A 20,224-nucleotide genomic window follows, 5' to 3' on the forward strand; every position below is an offset into this window, starting at 1 on the left:
CAAGGGGAAGGGCAAGTGACCTGACACAAGAGGAGAGTAAGATTTCAAAATAAAACAGGAAGTCACAAGACAAGACACAACAGTCAACATAATTTTCTAGACATGACAGTTGTCCAGTTTCTTTTTAGACATGATCCCTCGCCCTCGTCCCTGTCATACATAACTGTATTGAACAAGGCCAGCATCTCTCTGGTGGGCTCAAACTCGTGGCAGTAGATTTCATGCCTCTGCATGAAAGCTTGAATGCGAAGAATGTTCATCAGAAGGCTGTCATTCATTCTGCTGCGCAGTTTCTTTATAGAATCTTTATTCATAGCCATTTTTCATCATCTGTATAGGCCTGCCCAAGCTCAACCCGCGGACAAAATTTGTTACTCACGACAACACTTAAAAAGTAGCCCAATTCTGTGGAAAAAACGCAGACTTGGCAACCCTGTCTGTAGGGGAGAACGGGGTAACATGAGCCACTTTTTACATTTGATGATTTTACTACAAAATAAATGTGTACTTGTTTCAAATAATTGTTACATTATATACCTCAGGGTTGTTGTGTACCCATGGAAGTTAAAGTTATCTAATTATTATGTACCACTGTTAATTGCTGACATAATAATGACACAAAATCAAATAATTTAGAGACAATTTTGTTATTATTGGGATTAATACCAATATTGGTTATTAATACCGTTAATTTAACAAAGGCAAAAAGTCACACTGTTAATGATGCAGCTTCTGGAGTTTGGCATGATGGATGGTGGCACTTTCTGAGGAGCTCAAACTGGTTGCGATCAGCTTTTGCCAACTTTTGCACAACATGTTCTGGAAATGTCCACTTACTTTTTGTTGATGCACCTCTTCAGTGCCACCCTGCTATCATGCCATCCTTTGCCACAGAGTGAATGGATCTCCCCTCTGACACTTGCCTTGCTGCTTTTTTTTGGATCATCCAAAGAAGGTGAGCCTCTATTTGTCTTTTTTTGTACTGCCTTAGTATCTTGATGTCATCTGTAGAAAATCAGAAAAAAAAATGCACAGGTTACTCTGTACTTATGTAGCCTGTTTAAACTTTTTGGGGTAAACTGAGCCATTGGCTTTATTTGCCCCAATATCACTGGCATGTTTTACCCCACAGCCTCCATTTAGACAAAAATGTTTCCCACAGGGGCTCAGATCCTCAATTATACTGAGTTTCTGACCTTGTTTTGTAGCTTACACTGTCTTAAATTAACATGTAATAACATCCAAAATTGATCTTATTTTTAGCATTACTGCTTTATTTGACAGTTACAGTAGAGAGAAGGACAGGAAAGGCAGGGGAGAGAGAGGGGATGACATGTAGCAAAGGGCCTGATGTTGGATTTGAACCCTGGACACTAGGCATGACAAAAATAATTGTTTTGGCTCTGACTTGCTTACCACTCTCTCCATGTGCTTGAGTCCAAGATGGATTCCATAATGTGAACTACACAATTTTTTTTTTTTTTTTTGGTGGCACGGCGGTTACCACTGGCTCATCTTACCCTATTCTCCCTTATGCATTTAGAACTCATGTTATTGTGTTTTATGTAATGCAGTGTGGATTGCTGTAGTGGAGAGTTAATCTTATCTTTTCTTTCCCTCCTCCTTCCAGAGACCCAGAGTGTTATGCACTCCAGCAGAGGAGCTGGACGGCTCATCGGCAAAGAGGACGGTCGACTCTGAAGCACATCAGTCCTTCACAAAGTGTGAAGCGTTCCCCTTGAACAAGACTGAAGAACCCACAGATGCTGTTTCTGATGGTTATTGTTTAGAATGAAAATGAGATCACCGAGATATCATGAGAAAGATGATGGTGCATCAGACAGGCTGTCAAAAACATAGAAATTATTTTGTGAATTATTTTGTTAATTTGTTTTGCCAAAATCAAATAAATCAAATAAATAAATCACCTCAGGGACAACTATATTACACAAAAAAACACACTGATAATAAAAAAAAAAAGTGTCTTTAGATAATTTTAACATTTTTAGAGCAGATAGAGCTGGCAGAGCAGGTGGTGTTGCTGTCTTGTGAAATGATCTTTTCCTGTTCTTGTGCTGGCTTCAATCTCTATCCGCAAATATTTTGAATTTCTCTCCCTAAAAGTTGATCTGGGCCATAATGCATTTATAAATGTAGTTGGGGTCTATAGGACACCTTCCACTCCCTCAGAAGCCCTTGATAAATTGAGTGAATTAATTGCACCACTAGCTGATTGTGAGACGGCCATTTTTGGTGACTTGGACCTGAACTGGCTTTCAACGGCTTCTAATAATCTGAAAGAACTGTTTTTTTTTTTTTAATTTTAACTTCACTCAGTTTATCTCCCATCCTACACATCCCAATCTGAAGGATCCTGCTAAATCTAGTTTAATTGATCTTATTTTAACTACCAGACCAGGGAAATACTGTTCCTCTGGTGTTTTAGATCTTGGTGTAAATCACCATTGTCCAATTGTCTGTGTCAGAAACGTGAAACCGTTACCCACAAACTCACATATAGTGGTCAGAAGAAGCTTGAGAAATTTTAATGACCAGGCTTTCTTACATGACCTTTACTCAAGTCCAATAGCTGACACGTTTAAAATCCCGGACCCTGAACTTGGTTTAAGTTATTTTTCAACTGTTTTAATGAGGTTTTAGATAAACATGATCCTTTCAAAAAGATGAGGACAAAATGTAAGACTACTCCCTGGTTCTCTGCTAAACTTTCCTATTTATTTTATTCTAGAAACAAAGTATGGACTCTGGCTAGGCGTACCAAAACCTCTGATCACTGGCTTGCCTTTAGGAAATTAAGGAACAAGTGCACTGGTGCTGTCAAAAAGGCCAAATCTGGTTATTTTTTACAGACTCAACCTATAACCCCAGCAAATTTTGGTCTGCCTCAAACAACACCAGCACTACTTAACCTGCCCATGTTGTTGATGGTTCCACTCAAAATATGATGACCTTGAAATTTGCACTACTTTCAACAAACACTTTGTAACTTCTGGTCATTTATTTAAAAAAAAACCCATCCTAATGGTCATGTCAGTGAGGAAATGCCACCCCTTGATAATACTTCTACTGTACGTAATCACTCCTTTAGCTTAATCCCTGTGTCATGTAGAATGGTAGCTGATGTATTAGGCAATACTGATGCTAGGAAATCAGTTGGTGATGACAAGTTGGAACCCCTTGCTTTAAAAATATCTGCACAGTTGGTCTCTGGTTATATAAGTCACATTTTTAATCTAAGTATTGCATCTTCCATCATTCCTACTGCATAGAAGACTGCCTATGTTCTTCCCCTTCACAGGAGTGGTTCCAAATCTGACCTAAATAATTATCGTCCAATTTCTAAATTATGTTGCCTTGCTAAATTTTTTGGAACCCTTGTCAATGAACAGTTAAAAACATTCTTATCCACCCATTCCATAATTTCTCCTTTTCAGCCTATGCATAGTACCATCTCTGCAGCCACTCTTGTTCTGAATAATATATTGTCATCGCTTGATGTTAAAAAACACTGTGCTGCTCTGTTCATTGATTTAGCCAAAGCTTTTGACATTGTCCATCATCCTCTGCTTCTCCAACAACTGTCAGCTATAGGTTTTGACCATGCCAGTTGACTATGGTTTAAGAATTATCTCAGCGATATACCACAGTGTGTTAAATTTGGCAACATTCAGTCACCTTTTCTCCCCGTCACAAAGGGGGCTCCTCAAGGTTCAGTCCTCGGACCAGACTTGTTTACCATATGTATAAATAACATTGCCTCTTCCTTGCATAACTGTAATTACCATCTTTATGCTGATGACACAATCATTTACTCCTTTGCAGACTCTCCTTAAGCTGCCACTCAAACTCTTCAGTTAGCCTTTAACCAACTCCAGAATCAGCTTCTAGATCAGAAATTGATGCTGAACTGTACCAAGACTAAATGGATGTGTCACAGGGCAGAAGTGTGTTTTTATGGTTTATTTTGTAGTGATTTTATTTTATTTATTTTATTTTACATGCTTGATGTTTTTATTATTTATGCACGATTTTATTTGAATTTGGTTTTTATATGCATCTGTTGTGTTTTATCCTAATTTTATTTACATGCTGCATGATTTTAGACACACTTCTGGCCTTGATTGGCACCTATGGAGGACTAAAAGGGACAGAATGAAATAAATAAATACATCTTTAAATAAATACTTAAAAGTGTCATTAATTAATTAAAATGGGAATTAAATAAATAAATGTGTCATTAAATGTGTCATTAATTCATTAAAATACCAGTTCATTTAATGTAAAAATATATAAAAATATATAATATATATATAATCATTTCATTATTTATTTAATTATTTCATGGACCGGGTGTTGCAGTGCTTCATGAATTAATTTTATCTGTCAAACTCACCCATCAAAGTCAGTGGGCGGGACTAACGCGAGTCTAGCCTAATCGATTGCTTAGGTCTGAAGCCTGGAAGTCTGCCGGAGCCGGAGGAGTTTTGCTGAGAGCCTCTCCAGTTAAAGTTACTGCTTCTCTGAGTAGTTCTGGGCAACTTCTCAACATTTTGTGGCTGCACCTATCTAGCACGCATTGTGCACCGCAATAACATTTGCTCCTGCAAATCCCCCATTTGCTTGAACCGAGTAAAGGTTGCACCACCAAGTGTGTCAGAATATCAAATCAAATCAAATCAAATCAAATCAAGCTTTATTGTCATTAAGCTACACATACACCAGTAGTGCACACAAAATGAGATAGAGTTATTCACTTGGGATCCCCGAGTGATGGTAAAGTCAGCAGTTTAAAAGTCTAACAGCTTTCTGGAGGAAGCTGTTGCTCATTCTGGCGGTTTTGCTTTTCACCGTTTGCCTGATGGCAGCAGCTCAAAGTATTTGTGGAGCGGGTGAGAAGGGTCTCTGACAATGTTCAGTGCTCTACTCCTGCAGGGATGGGATGTTTCCACGGAGCCATGTCTCCGCAAAAGCAAGCACACAGCAGTCTCTCTCCTGCGGGTGTCTCTTAGCAAGCGTAGCTCGTCCAGCTTGTTGTCGAGGGAGCGAACATTAGAGAGCAAGAGCCACGGTCCTGCTGGTCTGGAGGGGTTAGCCTTTAGCCTTTAGCCTTTAGCCTTTAGCCTGTAGCCTCTAGCCTAGCGTGGATCCCGGCTCTCTTCCCCCTCATTTGTTTACGTTTGCACCGCTTGCGCTCCCTCCTCTCCCTGGTGACAGCCGGTGTAGACGCAGGTAAAATCCCGTGCTGGCGTAGTGTGTCCACATCAAAGCAGAGAGCCTCAGTTCTTGCAGCATGCTTTACCCTGATGTTTAGTAAAGTCTCTCGGCTGTAGGTTATGCAACCTGAGCGTCTGGGTTAAGCAAAACAGTTAAAAACTTTCACTCTAGAATATGTTTACTTGCTCTGCATCAATCGAATATCTGAAGTCGATCTGTCTTGACTTGCTGTGCTGGGTAACCAATCAGGTGTTAGGATCCGCCCACTGACTTTGATGGGTGAGTTTGACAGATAAAATTAATTCATGAAGCACTGCAACACCGGTCCATGAAATAATTAAATAAATAATGAAATAATTATATATATATATATATGTTTTTACATTAAATGAACTGGTATTTTAATGAATTAATGACACATTTAATGACATTTATTTATTTAATTCCCATTTTAATTAATTAATGACACTTTTAAGTATTTATTTAAAGATGTATTTATTTATTTCATTCTGTCCCTTTTAGTCCTCCATACACTAAGGGGACTGAAAGAGACTTGGTTGGACTTCACGGCCAGAGACCCTTGAGTATTTTTATGGACTTGTGGAGACTGTCGGGTGGTATTTTATCTGTCTGGTTGTTTTAAAACTCTGCACTCCTGATCCTGAAGAACCTGTTTTAGAGTCCTAGGCTCTTTAACCCTTGGTGGCGTTGTCACTCATTTTTTAGGTTTTTTCATTTTTAAGTTATTTATTTAGTTTTTTCACAGTTGTTTTACACCTTCCCCGGCTAGCCGGTTTTTACAGATGCTCTTTCTTAATGCTAGAAATATTGATTATGGTAGTCTTGAAATTTGTTCTGGTGCTGATGACAAACTTTTAAAGTCCATATTGACATACTTTCAACACAGCTGAGAAAGAAATTAGGTTTTCTTTTTAGAAACAAATCATGCTTCCCTTACTTTACGAGGAAAAGAATTGTTGAAGCAGTCTTTTTCTCAGTATTAGATTATGGAGAAGTTATTTATGGTCGGGCAACCTCAACAGCCCTCAAACCCTTGGATGCAGTGTTTCACTCAGCACTCTGCTTCAAAACTGGGGACAATTATGACACACACCACTGCTTACTGTACCAGAAAACTGGGTTCCCTGGCTTAGCAACCAGAAGGGATCAGCACTTGTATTTATTTACAAAGCCATTTTAAATAAGCTCCCCTCTTATCTGTCATCCATGCTTGTTTCATTCACAGAAGCTGTAACCCCAGAGAAATCAAGAGAATGGGTCAGTGCAACAGATGAGGAAATGCATTCACTTAGAACACCACATTTACACTAACAAACTTGTCTGAGGGTAAGAAAGCAGTGGGGGGTAAATGGGTGTATGCTATTAAGAACAGTTTTGATGGATCTGAGAAATACACGACCCGATAAGTTGCTAAGGGATACAGTCAACAGATGGGTGTAGATTATGAGGAGACATTTTCTCCTACAGCTAAAAACATTTTAAACATAATTTAGATCCCAACAGCAACAGATATGGGATACATCTAGAATTCTTGTCCAAAACACCACAGCTGTATTAAACTTGGAGAGGAAACATTGGTGTCATATCTAATAAAGTTATGGCGGTCTAAGAGCTCATTGATATTTCTGGACCAGAAAACAGAAATGAGGCCACTTGCACACCTCACTTCCACTTCCTTGGCCTGATTCAGGCATGAAGTTGTTTCTCTGACACATTTTTCCTTTGGTCCAATTATTGTTCATGAGACTCTAAGTTAGCCAGACCAAAGTTGGAAAACAAATGACAAGCAGGTCCTTTGTCTTTTGGACAGAAGTGTGTTGCAGCGGTAGAACAAGGTATCAACAGCGTATTGCAGCAGTTAATCCAGGTTTTATCACAATGCTTTGATGTGAGGAAGGTATTGGTATTTATTTGTTGGTTTTAGACTATATGCCTGTAGATTTTAGTTATAGATGTGCTAGGTGACGATTCACTTCCTATTAGTCAGATAGGTCAGATTATGTTCTCACTTTAAACAACTGGACAGTGTTTCATTTGGAACTGGACCGAGTCATGACACTTGTTCAGTCTAAACCCTATTTCAAATGCATGTTCCTACCTCTCCAAATGAAACAAAATGTTGCGGTAGATGTGAAAAGGTCCTTGAGCCTTCTTTAGAGTCCACTTAGGGCATTTTCACACCTGCAGTTCATCTTCTGCGGGGATTAATACTTGTTAATAATTAGAGGGAATAATTACAGGGTCAGACAAATACTGCAAGGTTGAAAGGCAAAGAAACCAAAAGTGTTTACTTTAGGGCTATTTTATTTCCTCTCTCACTTTCAACACATTTGGTCAATCAAGTATCTGGCATGGACATGGGGTGCCCGCAGCAGTTTTGGCATTTCTTCATTATTGCAGTGTTTATTTGGGCTAAATACCAAAAAGGCAGGGTATTTCCTTGTTGCTTAGTGTCAGTCCATCATCCATTTGGTTCCTGTGTTGCTAATGGCTAGTTGCTAATGCTACCGAGTTGCTTCTTCTGGTCCATAATGCACACCTGACCTACGGGAGCTGCTTTAGCCCAAGATGCACGGGGCCTCCCTCAGTTGGGTCAAATGTAGGTCGGCTCGCATTCACACCGCAAATCAACCTCTCCAGACTCGAACCTTGCAGAGAGACGCCACCTCCTTGACAGGGTCCTGGTCCAGTTGTTTCAGTTTGCGCCCGAGAGCAATTGCTGCTGTCACTGATACCCAAACAAACCAGGGCGAGGGGGTAAACGCACCATAGTTCAGGTCAGCCAGACTAAACAAGGCAGGTGGGTAAACGCCATTACACAGAAGTGGACTGAGTTCATCTGCAGCTGGTTCACTTTTTGATTCACTTACCGACTGAGTTCCATTTGTTTAAAAAGAGCTATAACCGGAAACACCGTTACTTTACATAAATGCCCAAGCTTGTCTTCATAACACATCACTCAGACACTGCAGAAGGCTACTCATGAGACTGTTTACATGTTTACATGTTAAGGCACGGATCAGTGTGTCTTCATCTATCTTGCTTCTTAACCACTAAAATGTGTCACAGCGTGGACTGTGTGGAAAGCCTATGGAGTCACATTTGCCTCCTTTTACCTGCTGGATTATTTCAGCTCCATCTGCTGGCTGTTCCAGGTAGAGAGAAAAGCCTGAATTCAGTTCTATGGAAATCAAAGTGATAATTGATTCCTTTCCCCTCTCTACTGACTACATTGAAGAGAAGAGGACCTGAAGAATGAGCTTAAGCTTCAGAACCTCACTGTTAAAAACATAATCCTGGTGTATTTCATGTTTTTTGTAAAAAGGTCTGTGGAAAAGACTTTGATTGAAATTGCATGGAGCTGACACTATTTACATGGAAATTTTGACAACATCATGGTTGCATAAGTGTTTTTTTTTTTTTTTTTTTTTTTTTTTTTTTGGACATGGTAGTGCCCAGATTTCAAAACCTGAGTCTCAGGTGGTTCCAGTTACTGAACCAGTCTAGGACTTTACAATACAGGAATATATAACTAAATGGAATGTGCACTTAAAGGCTGAATTATGCTTCCGCGTAGGAAGAGCGTATGGAGGTTGTGCGAAGCTTATGGGGGTTGTGCGACCGCCGCAGAGCCTTGCCGTGCGCCTCCCAAAAATTGTAACTACGCGGACCCTACGCAGCCCCACAAGAGCTGTGATTGGTCCGCCGAAGTACATCATTTCCGGCATTTCGTTGCAACCGGCATCACAACATCCTGTTGTTGTGCCGGCTGGCAGCGCCATTTTTAAAACAACTGTTGTGTCTCGACTCGTCGGTTGTGTTTGAAAACTTTGGAGAATGCTGGATCTCGCGGAAGAACGCCTGGCCGAGGAGGTGCGCAAGTACCCGCACCTATACGACTCGTCCTCTCGCCATTACCAAGACGTACAGAAGAGCAGCGACCATACGTCACAGGGTCTGTCTCAGTGTGTTTCGCAGAGGTATGTTGGACACACACGCGCTGCGTAGGAAATGCGTGCTTCGCACAACCTCCGTACGCTCTTCCTATGCGGAAGCATAATTCAGCCTTAAGAGCCTTAGTTCATTAAAGGGCTGATATTTCCATTACCCTTTATGCCAAGGCCAGCTCCTCATGATAAGAATGATTTTTGTGTCAAAGTCGAGTGGAGGAACAGTGGAAAGAGCCAAAGCCAAAGCCCATTCAGTCAATATGTGACTGCCACAGAGGACCAAATATGATTATAATAATCATATAATGCAGCCATACCTCATCTTGTAGAAGATACAAAGCGTGCTTGGTACAGAGCATCTGTAAACAGTAACAACAACAAAAAGAGGAGAAAATCACTTCAGCGTATTCAAATTATAGGTCTTCTCAGGTGCAAGCTTGTTTAGAAAATATTTATTTCATGTAATGTACACTGTACAAAGGCATTGAAGCATGTGTGATACATTTAGATCTCATCCCTCACAATCACATTTAATGGAATATTTCTTCTCTTACGTCTCTTATGTTGCTTTACATGAAATTTTCTTCAAACCATATGGATAACATGGTGATTTTGCTTCTCATATCAAGAAAGTTCAAAGGGAAAATGCAAATACTCCAAATACAAATACACACTAAAGTATTAAGGCTTATTCCTAACTTGCACTCTGTTCGTGCTAAATCTAAAGACATTTTAGTATTGTGCAAATTGAACATATATGTGTGCAATCTTTGGTTTGTATAATGATTTAGGTGATGATTTTTCAAAATTATGGATTTAATCTACGAATCACTCAACAGTCAATATCACTCTATCAGTCATTATTTAGGCATATTTACCCGCAACCCTAATTGGATACGCGGCTTGGAAAATGAATGAATGAATTATTGTGGCATGTCAGTCTAAAGTTAGATAGCTCAATTTAAGGGAACTTAAGACATTTAAGTCTTTGTTCAGAAGAACCGCCACTGAATAACCATAGCAGCTTAATATTAACAGTGGATTTTTTCCCCATGTGATCCTTTTGGTAACTGACATCTCAGATTGGTAGTCCATAGTCTAATCCAGCAGATCTGTGGCTAGTCCATAAACATCAATGGAAGAAATCCTTGATCCGCAACATGAATGCCCTTTTACACGGATGATAGTAGAGTCATTGTGTTCTGTCCCCACCTTTTGGTATTTTCCACACTTTAGCTATTCCTGCCATACTTCCATATATCTGCCATTTCCATTCATCCTGCCTGATCACAGTTCTTATTGGTCTTCCACACTACCTCTTACCCTCCTGTCTCACTGAAGCCTCCTCTAATGCCTCCTTTACTCCATCCTGTCATTGCCGTCACCGTTGATCTGCACCACACAATCCTTGTCCAAAGGCTCCTTTGAGTGAGCTGTGTCAAAGTGCTGGGCGTTCACCTTGTACCTCCCCCGGGCGTCCAGCCCCAGGGCTGGGACGAAGCGGCGGTCAAACTGGATCTCTTGGCGGAGGTAGGAGGTCCTCTTCTGGCAGGAGTCTCCGGTTCCCTCCTGCGAGGCAGACAGGAACACCACCAGCTCAAAGTGGTTGGACATGCCCTCGCACAGGGCTGGATAGAGGGGGCTGCGACGGTCCAGGGGGTGGTAGAAGGTGAGGGGGAAAATGAAGAAGGGGCAGGGGTGTAGGCCCAGATGGTCCAGCTGGAAATCCAGAGAGGTCTGGTGCAGGGCCTGACCTTCACGCTCCTCATAGAGCACAGCACTCACCTTCACATCCACCAGGGGGCGATGCAGCAGGTTGGTGGCTCGCAGCATGAGGCAAGTTTGGCCCTGGTGCTGGCCCACCACCGCCTGAGGGCTGAACTGGATGGCTCCTGCTCGTTTTTGAGGACGGGCAATTTTGGCCACAAATGCACCTGGATGTTGGAGACAAAGCAAGTGAATGTGATATTAATATTTTTCACAGATAGCTCATAATTTCAGTGTAAATCAGTGGGTGCGCCAGCTCGAATTCTGGGTGTCACAGGCAGTTTGGCATCACAATCACAGGGACCCCCACTCAAATATTTTCTTCCCTCCCCCCCGAAATGATAGTTTCTGCAGTGCAAAAATGTTCACATGTTCAAGGAAGCCATTGCTAGAAAGATGTTCTGGATAAAAAATAAACCCACAGTTATATTTAGTCATTCTTTGATGAAACTGAACACTCAACATGTTATCATGTTGTACTGCTGTTGTACCAACCCCATATTGTGGATCGTATCATGAGACAAGGACATCATATCATCCCTATTAGTCATACTCAGTCACCACTGAGGCTTCTGTCTGTGATGTTTGTGCATAATTTTTTTCTGCATTTTAATTTTTTAAAATATAGTTTTAGATATCATATCAAGCAAATACATATGTTCATAGTCTCCAGCTGAATGTTTCACTTTATTTGTTACAATCAGACATGATTTGTCTATTATTAAACTTCAAGATAAAATTAAGAAGAAATGCAGGCTGCCTCTTGGGGAAGGGAGGGGTGTCAGACCTTAAAAACCTTATCATTATTTAATTAGAGAATATTAAACACATGTGATTATGGCCAGTAATATTGTTATCTGTTTTGGACGCATATCAGACAGTTTGAACACTACTGCATGACTGGTTGTCAGCTTAATGCCCCAATCTAATTGGCATGACATCAGTTAACAAATAAAAAAAAAAAAAAAAGTTGGATGATGAAGTCGTAAAGTCTGAGAAATGTTAATCTTGTCAACTTGGTGGAAAAAGTTTTGTGTCAGTCTGTGGTAGGAATCCATTTATATACACATTCAGAGTATGTGCATATCAAGGCTGAGCATCATGACTATCATTTGTTTAGATGAATCGTGATAAATGAGTTCACATGTCTGTGTTTGTTCATTAGCAGTCTCACTGCGTCTGATTTTCGTGCAAAATGAGACATGCACGCATCGCTGTTTACAATGCGGCCTGCAGATTTTCTCACTGACAGTTCAGTGTGGAGTGTTTTTCTGCATTTTCTTACTGTCATCTGATGACAGTAAGAAAAGTAAGGCCCTCTTGGCTGAGATGTCACATTTTTGATATTCTCTACATTTATACTTTCAATGATCCATTTTGTACTCACGGGGAACCTTCATGTTGATAAAGGCATGGCAGTTATGGTCTGGACTAGAGTGCAGATTGGGATACATATTTTTTTCCAAACTGACCTGACCGAACATAATTGCTAAATTTTTGTCCAAACCCAGCCGACCCGTTGGGTCCCGATGGGTCCCAACAGGCTTGGGTTGGATACCCACCCACTCTAATCTCGATCAACAATACAAGTCATCCTGACAAGTTCACATTGCTGTGTAATTAATATTTTGTGTGTGTGTGTGTGTGTGTGTGTGTGTATATATGTGTGTGTGTGTGTGTGTGTGTTTTAAAGTTAAGTTCTAAAGTTAGGAGTAGTTATTAAAGCCGTATAATTTCCAAAACACTAGCCCAGGGGCGCCCCAGTGGGTCATTTGGTAGAGCGCATACCACTTCATAACCCTCCTATTATGTTTGGAGTCAATTTGACCCTAGTTTAACGTCTCTAAATAAATGATTAAGATATTTTTTTTGCTTAATATTTAATGACTTTTCCTAATGTAATGGGTACTACCGGGTAAACATGGAATTCACATGATGATATGTTTTCAATGCCCTGTACACGCTTTTTAATGCATTGGTTATAAATAACAAAAATCTGTACTTAAAAATAATATAAAGCCATTAAAACACCAAAAATTTATATTTCTTTACAATTTTAGGTCAATCAGTGTGATTTTATTGTGATTTGCATATTTTTCCATAGTGGCGTAATAAGAATACTGGATGTATAAGTGGGGGTCGGGGGGAGTTATGTTTTATTTAAAGGGCTATTTAGGTCGTCAACAAAGAAACATAACGTACCTGACACATACATTTTGGTAACAATTTTAGTTATAATACGTTTGTGGAGGTTTAAACTGCTGGAGTCAAATTGACCCCAAACATAAAAGATGTTAGTGAATTGGAATATAACATGAGGGTTAAGGCTGAGTCCTGACTGTAGCATCTTGGGTTCAAATTGAAGCCCAGGCCCTTTGCTGCATGTCATCCCCTTTCTCTCTGTCCTCTGATTTTCCTGTCTCTCTCTACTGTCATTTTCAAATAAAGCAGAAATGCCAAAAATATAATCTTAAAAAAAAAAAAAAAATACTAGCCTGATTTTCAGAATAAATGACTATAACAATCCCATTCAGTTTGATATACTGTTTGCTAATATGCTGTGATCTCACAGCTTGATTACATCAACACTTGTCCTGCAGTGGTTCTCACTGCCTGTGTTCGAATTGAGCAACACCACACCTGTATGAATTTCTTTCAAAAGCAAACATGTGAATGTGGAGCCAGGATTTCAAAACACATGAGCATTTCTTTCCCCCCTGACAAACTTTTTTTTTTTTTTTTTTGTCTGTCAACAACAATATTTGACTGTTGTGTTCATGTGCTTTGGTCACATCTGCTTCAATATTAATGACTTTAGTTTGCTGTTTTGCAGTTGGTGGATAAGCACACACCATCATCAAAATGTCAGCTGAAAATCCTGCAAATCAATAGCTTTCTGTTTTGGGTTTTTTTTTTTGTTTGTTTGTTTTGTTTTTTGTTTTGTAAACATATGGTTCATTTTTATTCTCTCATGTAAATATTTCACTCTCCACAAAAGATGCAGGCATCTGTTTGGTAAATCAGTAATGAGATACTTCATTCCCTCTGAGTTTAACACTGGGCCCTGTGGTCAAACAGTGATGGCCTTTCAAAGTTCAAAGGACAATCAAGGTAATTTCTAAGACTCTGGTTGTCACGAGGTGAGTGGCCAATTTCATGCCAGGCCCTGTTTCCACCTGCTGATAACAAGCGGACAGCTCTAAGTACAGGTGTGAAGCTGAAACGAAAGGCTACTCATAGGAACTGAACCACTGAAAGAGGTGAGAATGGTATCCAAGATCGTGTCTAAGTCTGGGGAAATTTGATAAAAGTCTATTTTGTGCAAAACGTTGGAGTATTGCTGTTTATTTTGAGCACAAAATGAAAGAATAGAAACAGTCTGCACCTGATGCTCCTAATTTGCTCGGTTTATTTTCCTGATCAGATTATCTGCCTCATCTGCTTGGGACATGCTTCTGCAATTGTAATAATGTGAAACTGTTTACCCACCACAGACTATTTCATAAATGTAGCATATCAGGTCAGGGCTGCAGGCTTTCAGACAGATCATCATCATCATCTTCATCACCATAATAACATTTGTTATACACAGCGCCTTCTTCTTCTTAAAAACCCGCTGTGCTTCAAAACAAAGTGGATTGGAAATTTAAAAGTGCAGTTCGGGTATAGGATGATATATAATAGCACTTAAAATTTTGCATAAAAGATCATTTGATTGGAAATAACAGTCACCTAATAACTTGCAGATGTGAAATACACGCATTAAAATGAGACTCAGGTGAGCAAGGATGACTCATTTTGTTAAAGGCCTGCTGTCTCGACTAAAAAACAAAACAAAACAAAAAAAATACGTATTTGGTCCTTCGGAAACGAAAAATGATGTACTTGTTTATTTGCACATAGAGCAGGGACGCGGGATCTGATCACATCGGTTACTTGAGATGAATGTGGACAGGTGTCACAGCTGGAAATGTTCATATTGAAAGGACCATGCCAGTGATTTTTCACCACAGTTTACCTACATTCTACATGGCAACAAACAATTTTGCGAATCATACAAGGGTATTAATGATATTACAACATCTCATCAAAATCCCTTGATTTTTGAATTTGAATTTCTGGTGGAACAGCTGCCTAACAATATTCTGCTTCTGCGGCAAACAAAGTTGTCAACATTCATAAACCACACAGCTGATAATTGGCTGTGGAAAGTAAAACATTTCCCTGGGGACAATTTCCTTTGGCGGAGGGAGCGTTTCACTCTGCCCAATTTAAGGTAATCAAAACACAACAGTGCTGCTGCTTTTAGGAAAACTAGTGTGGAGGACTTTAATCCGCTGATGAAATACTGGTGTGAAGAAAGTCTGAGGTCTCTTGATGTTCATTTTCATATAATAGTGGGATGAATGGAAACCAACGGCTGGAGAAGAGGGAACAAAAACTATAGTAGTGTTTGGAAAACATTAGCAGAAATGTGAAATAGAAACATTTTGTAGATATTATGCAAAACATACAAAATCACTGGTTTATGGTCCTTTAGTTGCAGCAGCCCCATCAGCCCAATCGGTGTAATGCTTTTAAACACCAGAACACAGTACCAAATGGCGTCATCAAAATCACAGATTGCATCATTAAGACGTGACCATTTAAACGCATTTTCACATATAATTGCATGTGATCAGTGTATTTCTAAATACCAGAGAGCTATGCCAAACTGCTTCATTCCTGCTGGTTTTGCCCAAAATGGAATAAATGAATTGAATTGAACTGAATAGAACCAGTTTTTAATATTGAAGATAATGTTGATCTTTTTGTTCAATCAATCAGCCTAATATTTTAAAGACCAGAACACAGAACACAACTGATGGACAGACAAACAGAGTACATGAGTTTCAAAAGCACTGGATCACAGAAATATTTTGGTCATTTTTTTTTGTTGGGAGGCTTAGACCTTTTATGCATTCAGACATGATAAGGCAGAAGTGGAAAAAAAGTAAACCTGGAGAATCATGTGACTGGAGCTGGAAAACCTGCCATTTACATCATTTGGATTCTTGCACGAGAAACTCTTTGTCACTGAGAATTATGTGACACACAGCAGGTGTTCAGAAACTTTCTAAATCCCAAAGTACACTCAGTGGCCACTTTATTATGTCCACCTACACAATCTAATACAATCCAACTGTTGTGCCATAAAGTTTCCTTTCCTGCTGCCTATAATGCTCAGCTTTTCTTGTTGTCACAGTAATAGAGGTGTTCATTCACTTCTATGTTTGGCATTGAGCTCAGGGTGGGGGGAACGGGTAACACCTTATGGACGGAGAGTGCAATACTATACTACTTGATGCTCTTGATATATCGGCACAATGTGGTGTAGGATAATGTGGTTAAATTTTGTATGAACTGTATGTATGGGGTATGTATGTTTTTTTGTATTTATGTATAACGCTGTCTCTTGGTGCCCAAGTCAAATTTCTCCTTGGAGACAATAAAGGCTAATTGAATTGAATAGTTAGTGCTGCTGTTGGACTGGACTGCATTTTTCTGAGAGCTGTTTCTACTATTCTGTTCCCCCTCATTGTATATAAAGACGGAGGACAAAAAAATTAGAAACACCTCTCAATATAATGTAGTCCAATACAAGACCTCTGCAAACTACAACCTCAATAATAAACACAGAATTAAACTGACACATTCTCCACAATGTCAACACAAACTTTATGGCAGAGCTGTTGCATTGAACTGCAGTAGACTGCACAGGTGGAGCTGAGAAAGTGACACTGAGTGGATATAATGCACAGGCATCAATTTAATTTCACCCTAAGGAATCCCTGCTGAGAATTTAGTTATGTTTGGTGAGAACAAAAGCTGGTGCAGCAAAGCTGTAGTTAAACAAGGATCACTGTCAATTTAATGATTCATGATTCAAAATGGATATCCTTTTCATACATTTCCTTGTTGTTGTAACTTGAATAATATGTCACAGAGGGTAATCTGTTGCTCCTTATGGCTGGGTCTCCCTGTAACCCTCCCAGTGACCCCCAGGGGTCCCAGGACCCAAATTTGAAAACCACTGAGATAAAGCCAACATACCTTTATTTTCTACTTCAAGATGAATAATGCTGGTGGACCGCATTTTTTCAATGATGCCAAAAAGCTGGCTAAAAGTAAATCAGATCTGCACACAGGAAGTGTAACCATCTAATCAGTATTCCATGGACCAATGGACCATCCTTATTTTATAATATGCGCTGTTTTAATTTTCAAACTTTATTGAGGTCACAAGATGTAACTTTATGGAAATGGCACTTCGTATCTATGCTTCACCTTTGCTTACCTGCCCAGGTACTGAGGATGAAACTGAGCTAATTAGATCTATCTCTGTAAGGTGGATCAAACATTTTGTCTTATTATTTTAAATGAATGTACCTCCTTTTAATATGACAGTGTATTGTAGGGGAAAAATTATATTGAGCCAGTGGAGGGGGAGGTGATATTCCAAGTAAAATATTCAGAATGTTGGAGATTGCAGTCTTAAATTTATGACAAAAAACTTAAAAATTTCTTTTACTTTTTGGTCAAGGCTCCACATGTGCTGCCCCCTGCTGGCCGTGTCTCAGGCCTGCAGCTGATCACCTCAGCAAATTCTACTTTGACATGGGATTCAGGAACAAGGAGATCCTGCTGATTTTAGCCCAGAATCACAAGATTGTTTTCTTCTGAATCGGCCCTAGTCACAGCAATGTCTCTTCAAAGTCCAGATGCTGAGGAGACGATTGTGATTCTGGGCTCAAATCACTAGGATTTGTGGAGAAACTGGCTCAGGAAAACGCAGAGGTGTGAGGAGTGGGGTACCTGTGATGAAAGCTTCCAGCATGAGGCCCAGCAGCATCTGCACAGCCAGCAGTGCTATGGCGCTGGGACAGTCTCCGCTGGGGAACATGGTGCCATAGCCGATGGTCAGCTGCGTCTCCAGGGAGAAGGAGAAGGCGGCGGTGAAGCTGGTGATGTGCTTGACGCAGACCACGTGGCCCTCCGGCGGCGCGTCGTGGTCCCGCACGGCCAGGTCTCCGTTCAGGTGGGCCAGCAGGTACCAGAGGCAGGCAAACAGCAGCCAGTGGGCCAGGAAGGAGACGCAGAAGGCCAGCAGGACCCATCGCCAGCGCAGACCCACCACCAAACCCCAGACGTCACGCAGCGCCAGCAGCCAGGCCCGGGCCGAAGTGCCGGGTCGCGACCCCGAGGCGCACCGGGGAGGACGAAGGGCACAGTGGCCGTCTTTGGTGACCAGGCGCTGGCGGGCTGGCGAAGAGAGCAGAGGAGAGGACGAGGCCTTGCCACCCAGATCATTGCTGTTTGATTTGGTTGTCATGGTTACGGAGGGGATCTCAAGCAGGGCAGGTCAAGGTGAGGATGGTCCTGCCATGAAAGGACAAAAACACCTCATAATATGAAGCAATAATAAACTTTATTTCTATAGCCCCCTTCTTAATCACCGTTTGCAACAACACAACAACAGAACACAAAATCTGTCTATCAATATCTATATATATCAACAGCAAGCAAAAGGTAAAACTCAGCAGTAAAACAAGTTAAAATCATAAAAAGGCTGATCTAAATTTTTTAACCCTTTGAAATGCGGAATATTTTATATTCATTAGTTTTATTTCATCCTTTGAACCAAAGTCTCTTTATTTCTCTTTATTTATTTAGATATAAACAGACATTTTGATAATTCTAGTTTTTTTAAACATATTTTTGAGATTTTTTTCTTTCATAAACATTTAGACCTAAACAAATATGAAATTGATCCAGCATCACTGGTCTGACATTTAAATACATGATTTCAATAATTCTTTTAAAAAATATATATTTTCAAATTATTAATGTAAGTTTCAGGGGATTTTTGTAAATTTTCTGGTAATTTTTTTCTGATGATATTCCATAAGTTTTTGAAAGAAATAAGGGTAATTTGCTCAAATTTCAAAGGATTAAAAGTCATCAGTAGGCTACAATATGAAAATCACCTCTATGGCTTAAACTCCCAGGCAGGCCAACAGAGGGGTTCAAGTGCCACAGATCACAGCCATGCCGTCATGTTTTTTTCACCAGTTCACAGTGCGGCCGCTCTGTTGTAGGTGAGTTTAAGAGCTGAGACTTGGTTTTGGACGGGCAGATAATGCGCAGCGTACTGCACGGCTGCACCCTGAACCTCTAAGGCTGAGCTGCTTCCACTGGATCTGAACATCTGCTCCGTGCAGGCAGGTCTAGTGTTTGGAGGCTCTGCGGCCACCAGATGTCTGCAGCCTCGACAGCCTTACTGCCGGACAGCTAGAGTCTTGTCCTTTCCAAAGTTTCTATTTCTATGTCAATATTGTTGCCAGGAGATTAGAGCAGGGCGCAGCAGGGTGTCTGTCTGTGTAACACAGCGACATGCAGAGTAGGAATGTGTCTTTCATCTGTGGGGTGTTTCAGACTTACTGCACTGTGCTGCATGGCTCTCAACTTCACCAGCCACACGACACAGCTCATATCTGTCTATGTTTGCCTGTAATGTGCACCTTAGCACAGTCTGTAAAGACAACTGGAACAAGAAAAGCGAGAGACTTATAGAACAAAACACAGCAAATTAAGCGTAGAGGAATAATGCCTTAGAGAAAATTTTTTGAATGTTGACGGGCCATAGGCTTACATAGAATTTCATACATCTTGTAGCTGTCTTTCCTGGTTTAAATGGAGGCTGTTCCTTACACAACATTGTGAGTTTGGTAGAAAATGCGTACATAAAAACAGTTTTCCACTTTTCACTTCATGCACCAGGAGGTTATCATTTTCAAGGGCACTATAATTTTAAAAAAATCAGTCATGGGTAAACATTTGTGTTCTGTTACAGGAGAACCTCTTGTTTGATTTGTCTTGACAACTCAATTTCAGTATGTGTTATTCAATAAGAATATTAGAATCAATGTGCAGACTGATATTGATGATTGCTGCAGTGCAGACAGCTGGCAGACGCAGGGCTGACGCTCTGCCTAAGTCCAGGCTACTCGCCCCTGTGGTAATGAGCAGTGTGGGCTGAAGTGTTGTCAGCTCGCTAAGAAGTGTGTCTTTGTGCTGAGGCTGGGGGGAAACACCATTCTGATACAATCAGCGAGGCTGTCACATGAGGGCCATGTGCCGGCTGGAGCTTCATCACACTCAACCTCACTGTACAGGAAATCTGCCAGAGTCCTCCCCGTGCCCTCACTGGC

The 20,224-nt window shown here is 40.5% G+C and overlaps 1 protein-coding gene across 1 annotated transcript; it reads right to left on the reverse strand.

The window, feature by feature from the left end:
* Positions 1-10,081: 10,081 nt before the first annotated feature.
* On the reverse strand, positions 10,082-18,345 carry kcnj13 (potassium inwardly rectifying channel subfamily J member 13). Its single transcript, XM_030066270.1, has 2 exons — positions 17,829-18,345; positions 10,082-11,140 (listed from the first exon to the last, which is right to left on the reverse strand). Exons 1-2 carry the CDS (start codon positions 18,343-18,345, stop codon positions 10,566-10,568), a joined length of 1,092 nt encoding a protein of 363 aa, XP_029922130.1. The 3' UTR covers positions 10,082-10,565.
* Between the last annotated feature and the right edge of the window lie 1,879 nt (positions 18,346-20,224).

Source organism: Myripristis murdjan, chromosome 13, assembly GCF_902150065.1.
Source record: "Myripristis murdjan chromosome 13, fMyrMur1.1, whole genome shotgun sequence".
Taxonomy (NCBI): Eukaryota; Metazoa; Chordata; class Actinopteri; order Holocentriformes; family Holocentridae; genus Myripristis; species Myripristis murdjan.

What these genes read in the sequence shown, in the direction of transcription:
- kcnj13 (XM_030066270.1), bottom strand. Translation starts at nt 18,345, where the DNA reads ATGACAACCAAATCAAACAGCAATGATCTGGGTGGCAAGGCCTCGTCC. An exon ending in GCTGGAAGCTTTCATCACAG is followed by an intron (nt 11,141 to 17,828) that starts GTACCCCACTCC and finishes TCCAACATCCAG; the next exon opens with GTGCATTTGTGGCCAAAATT.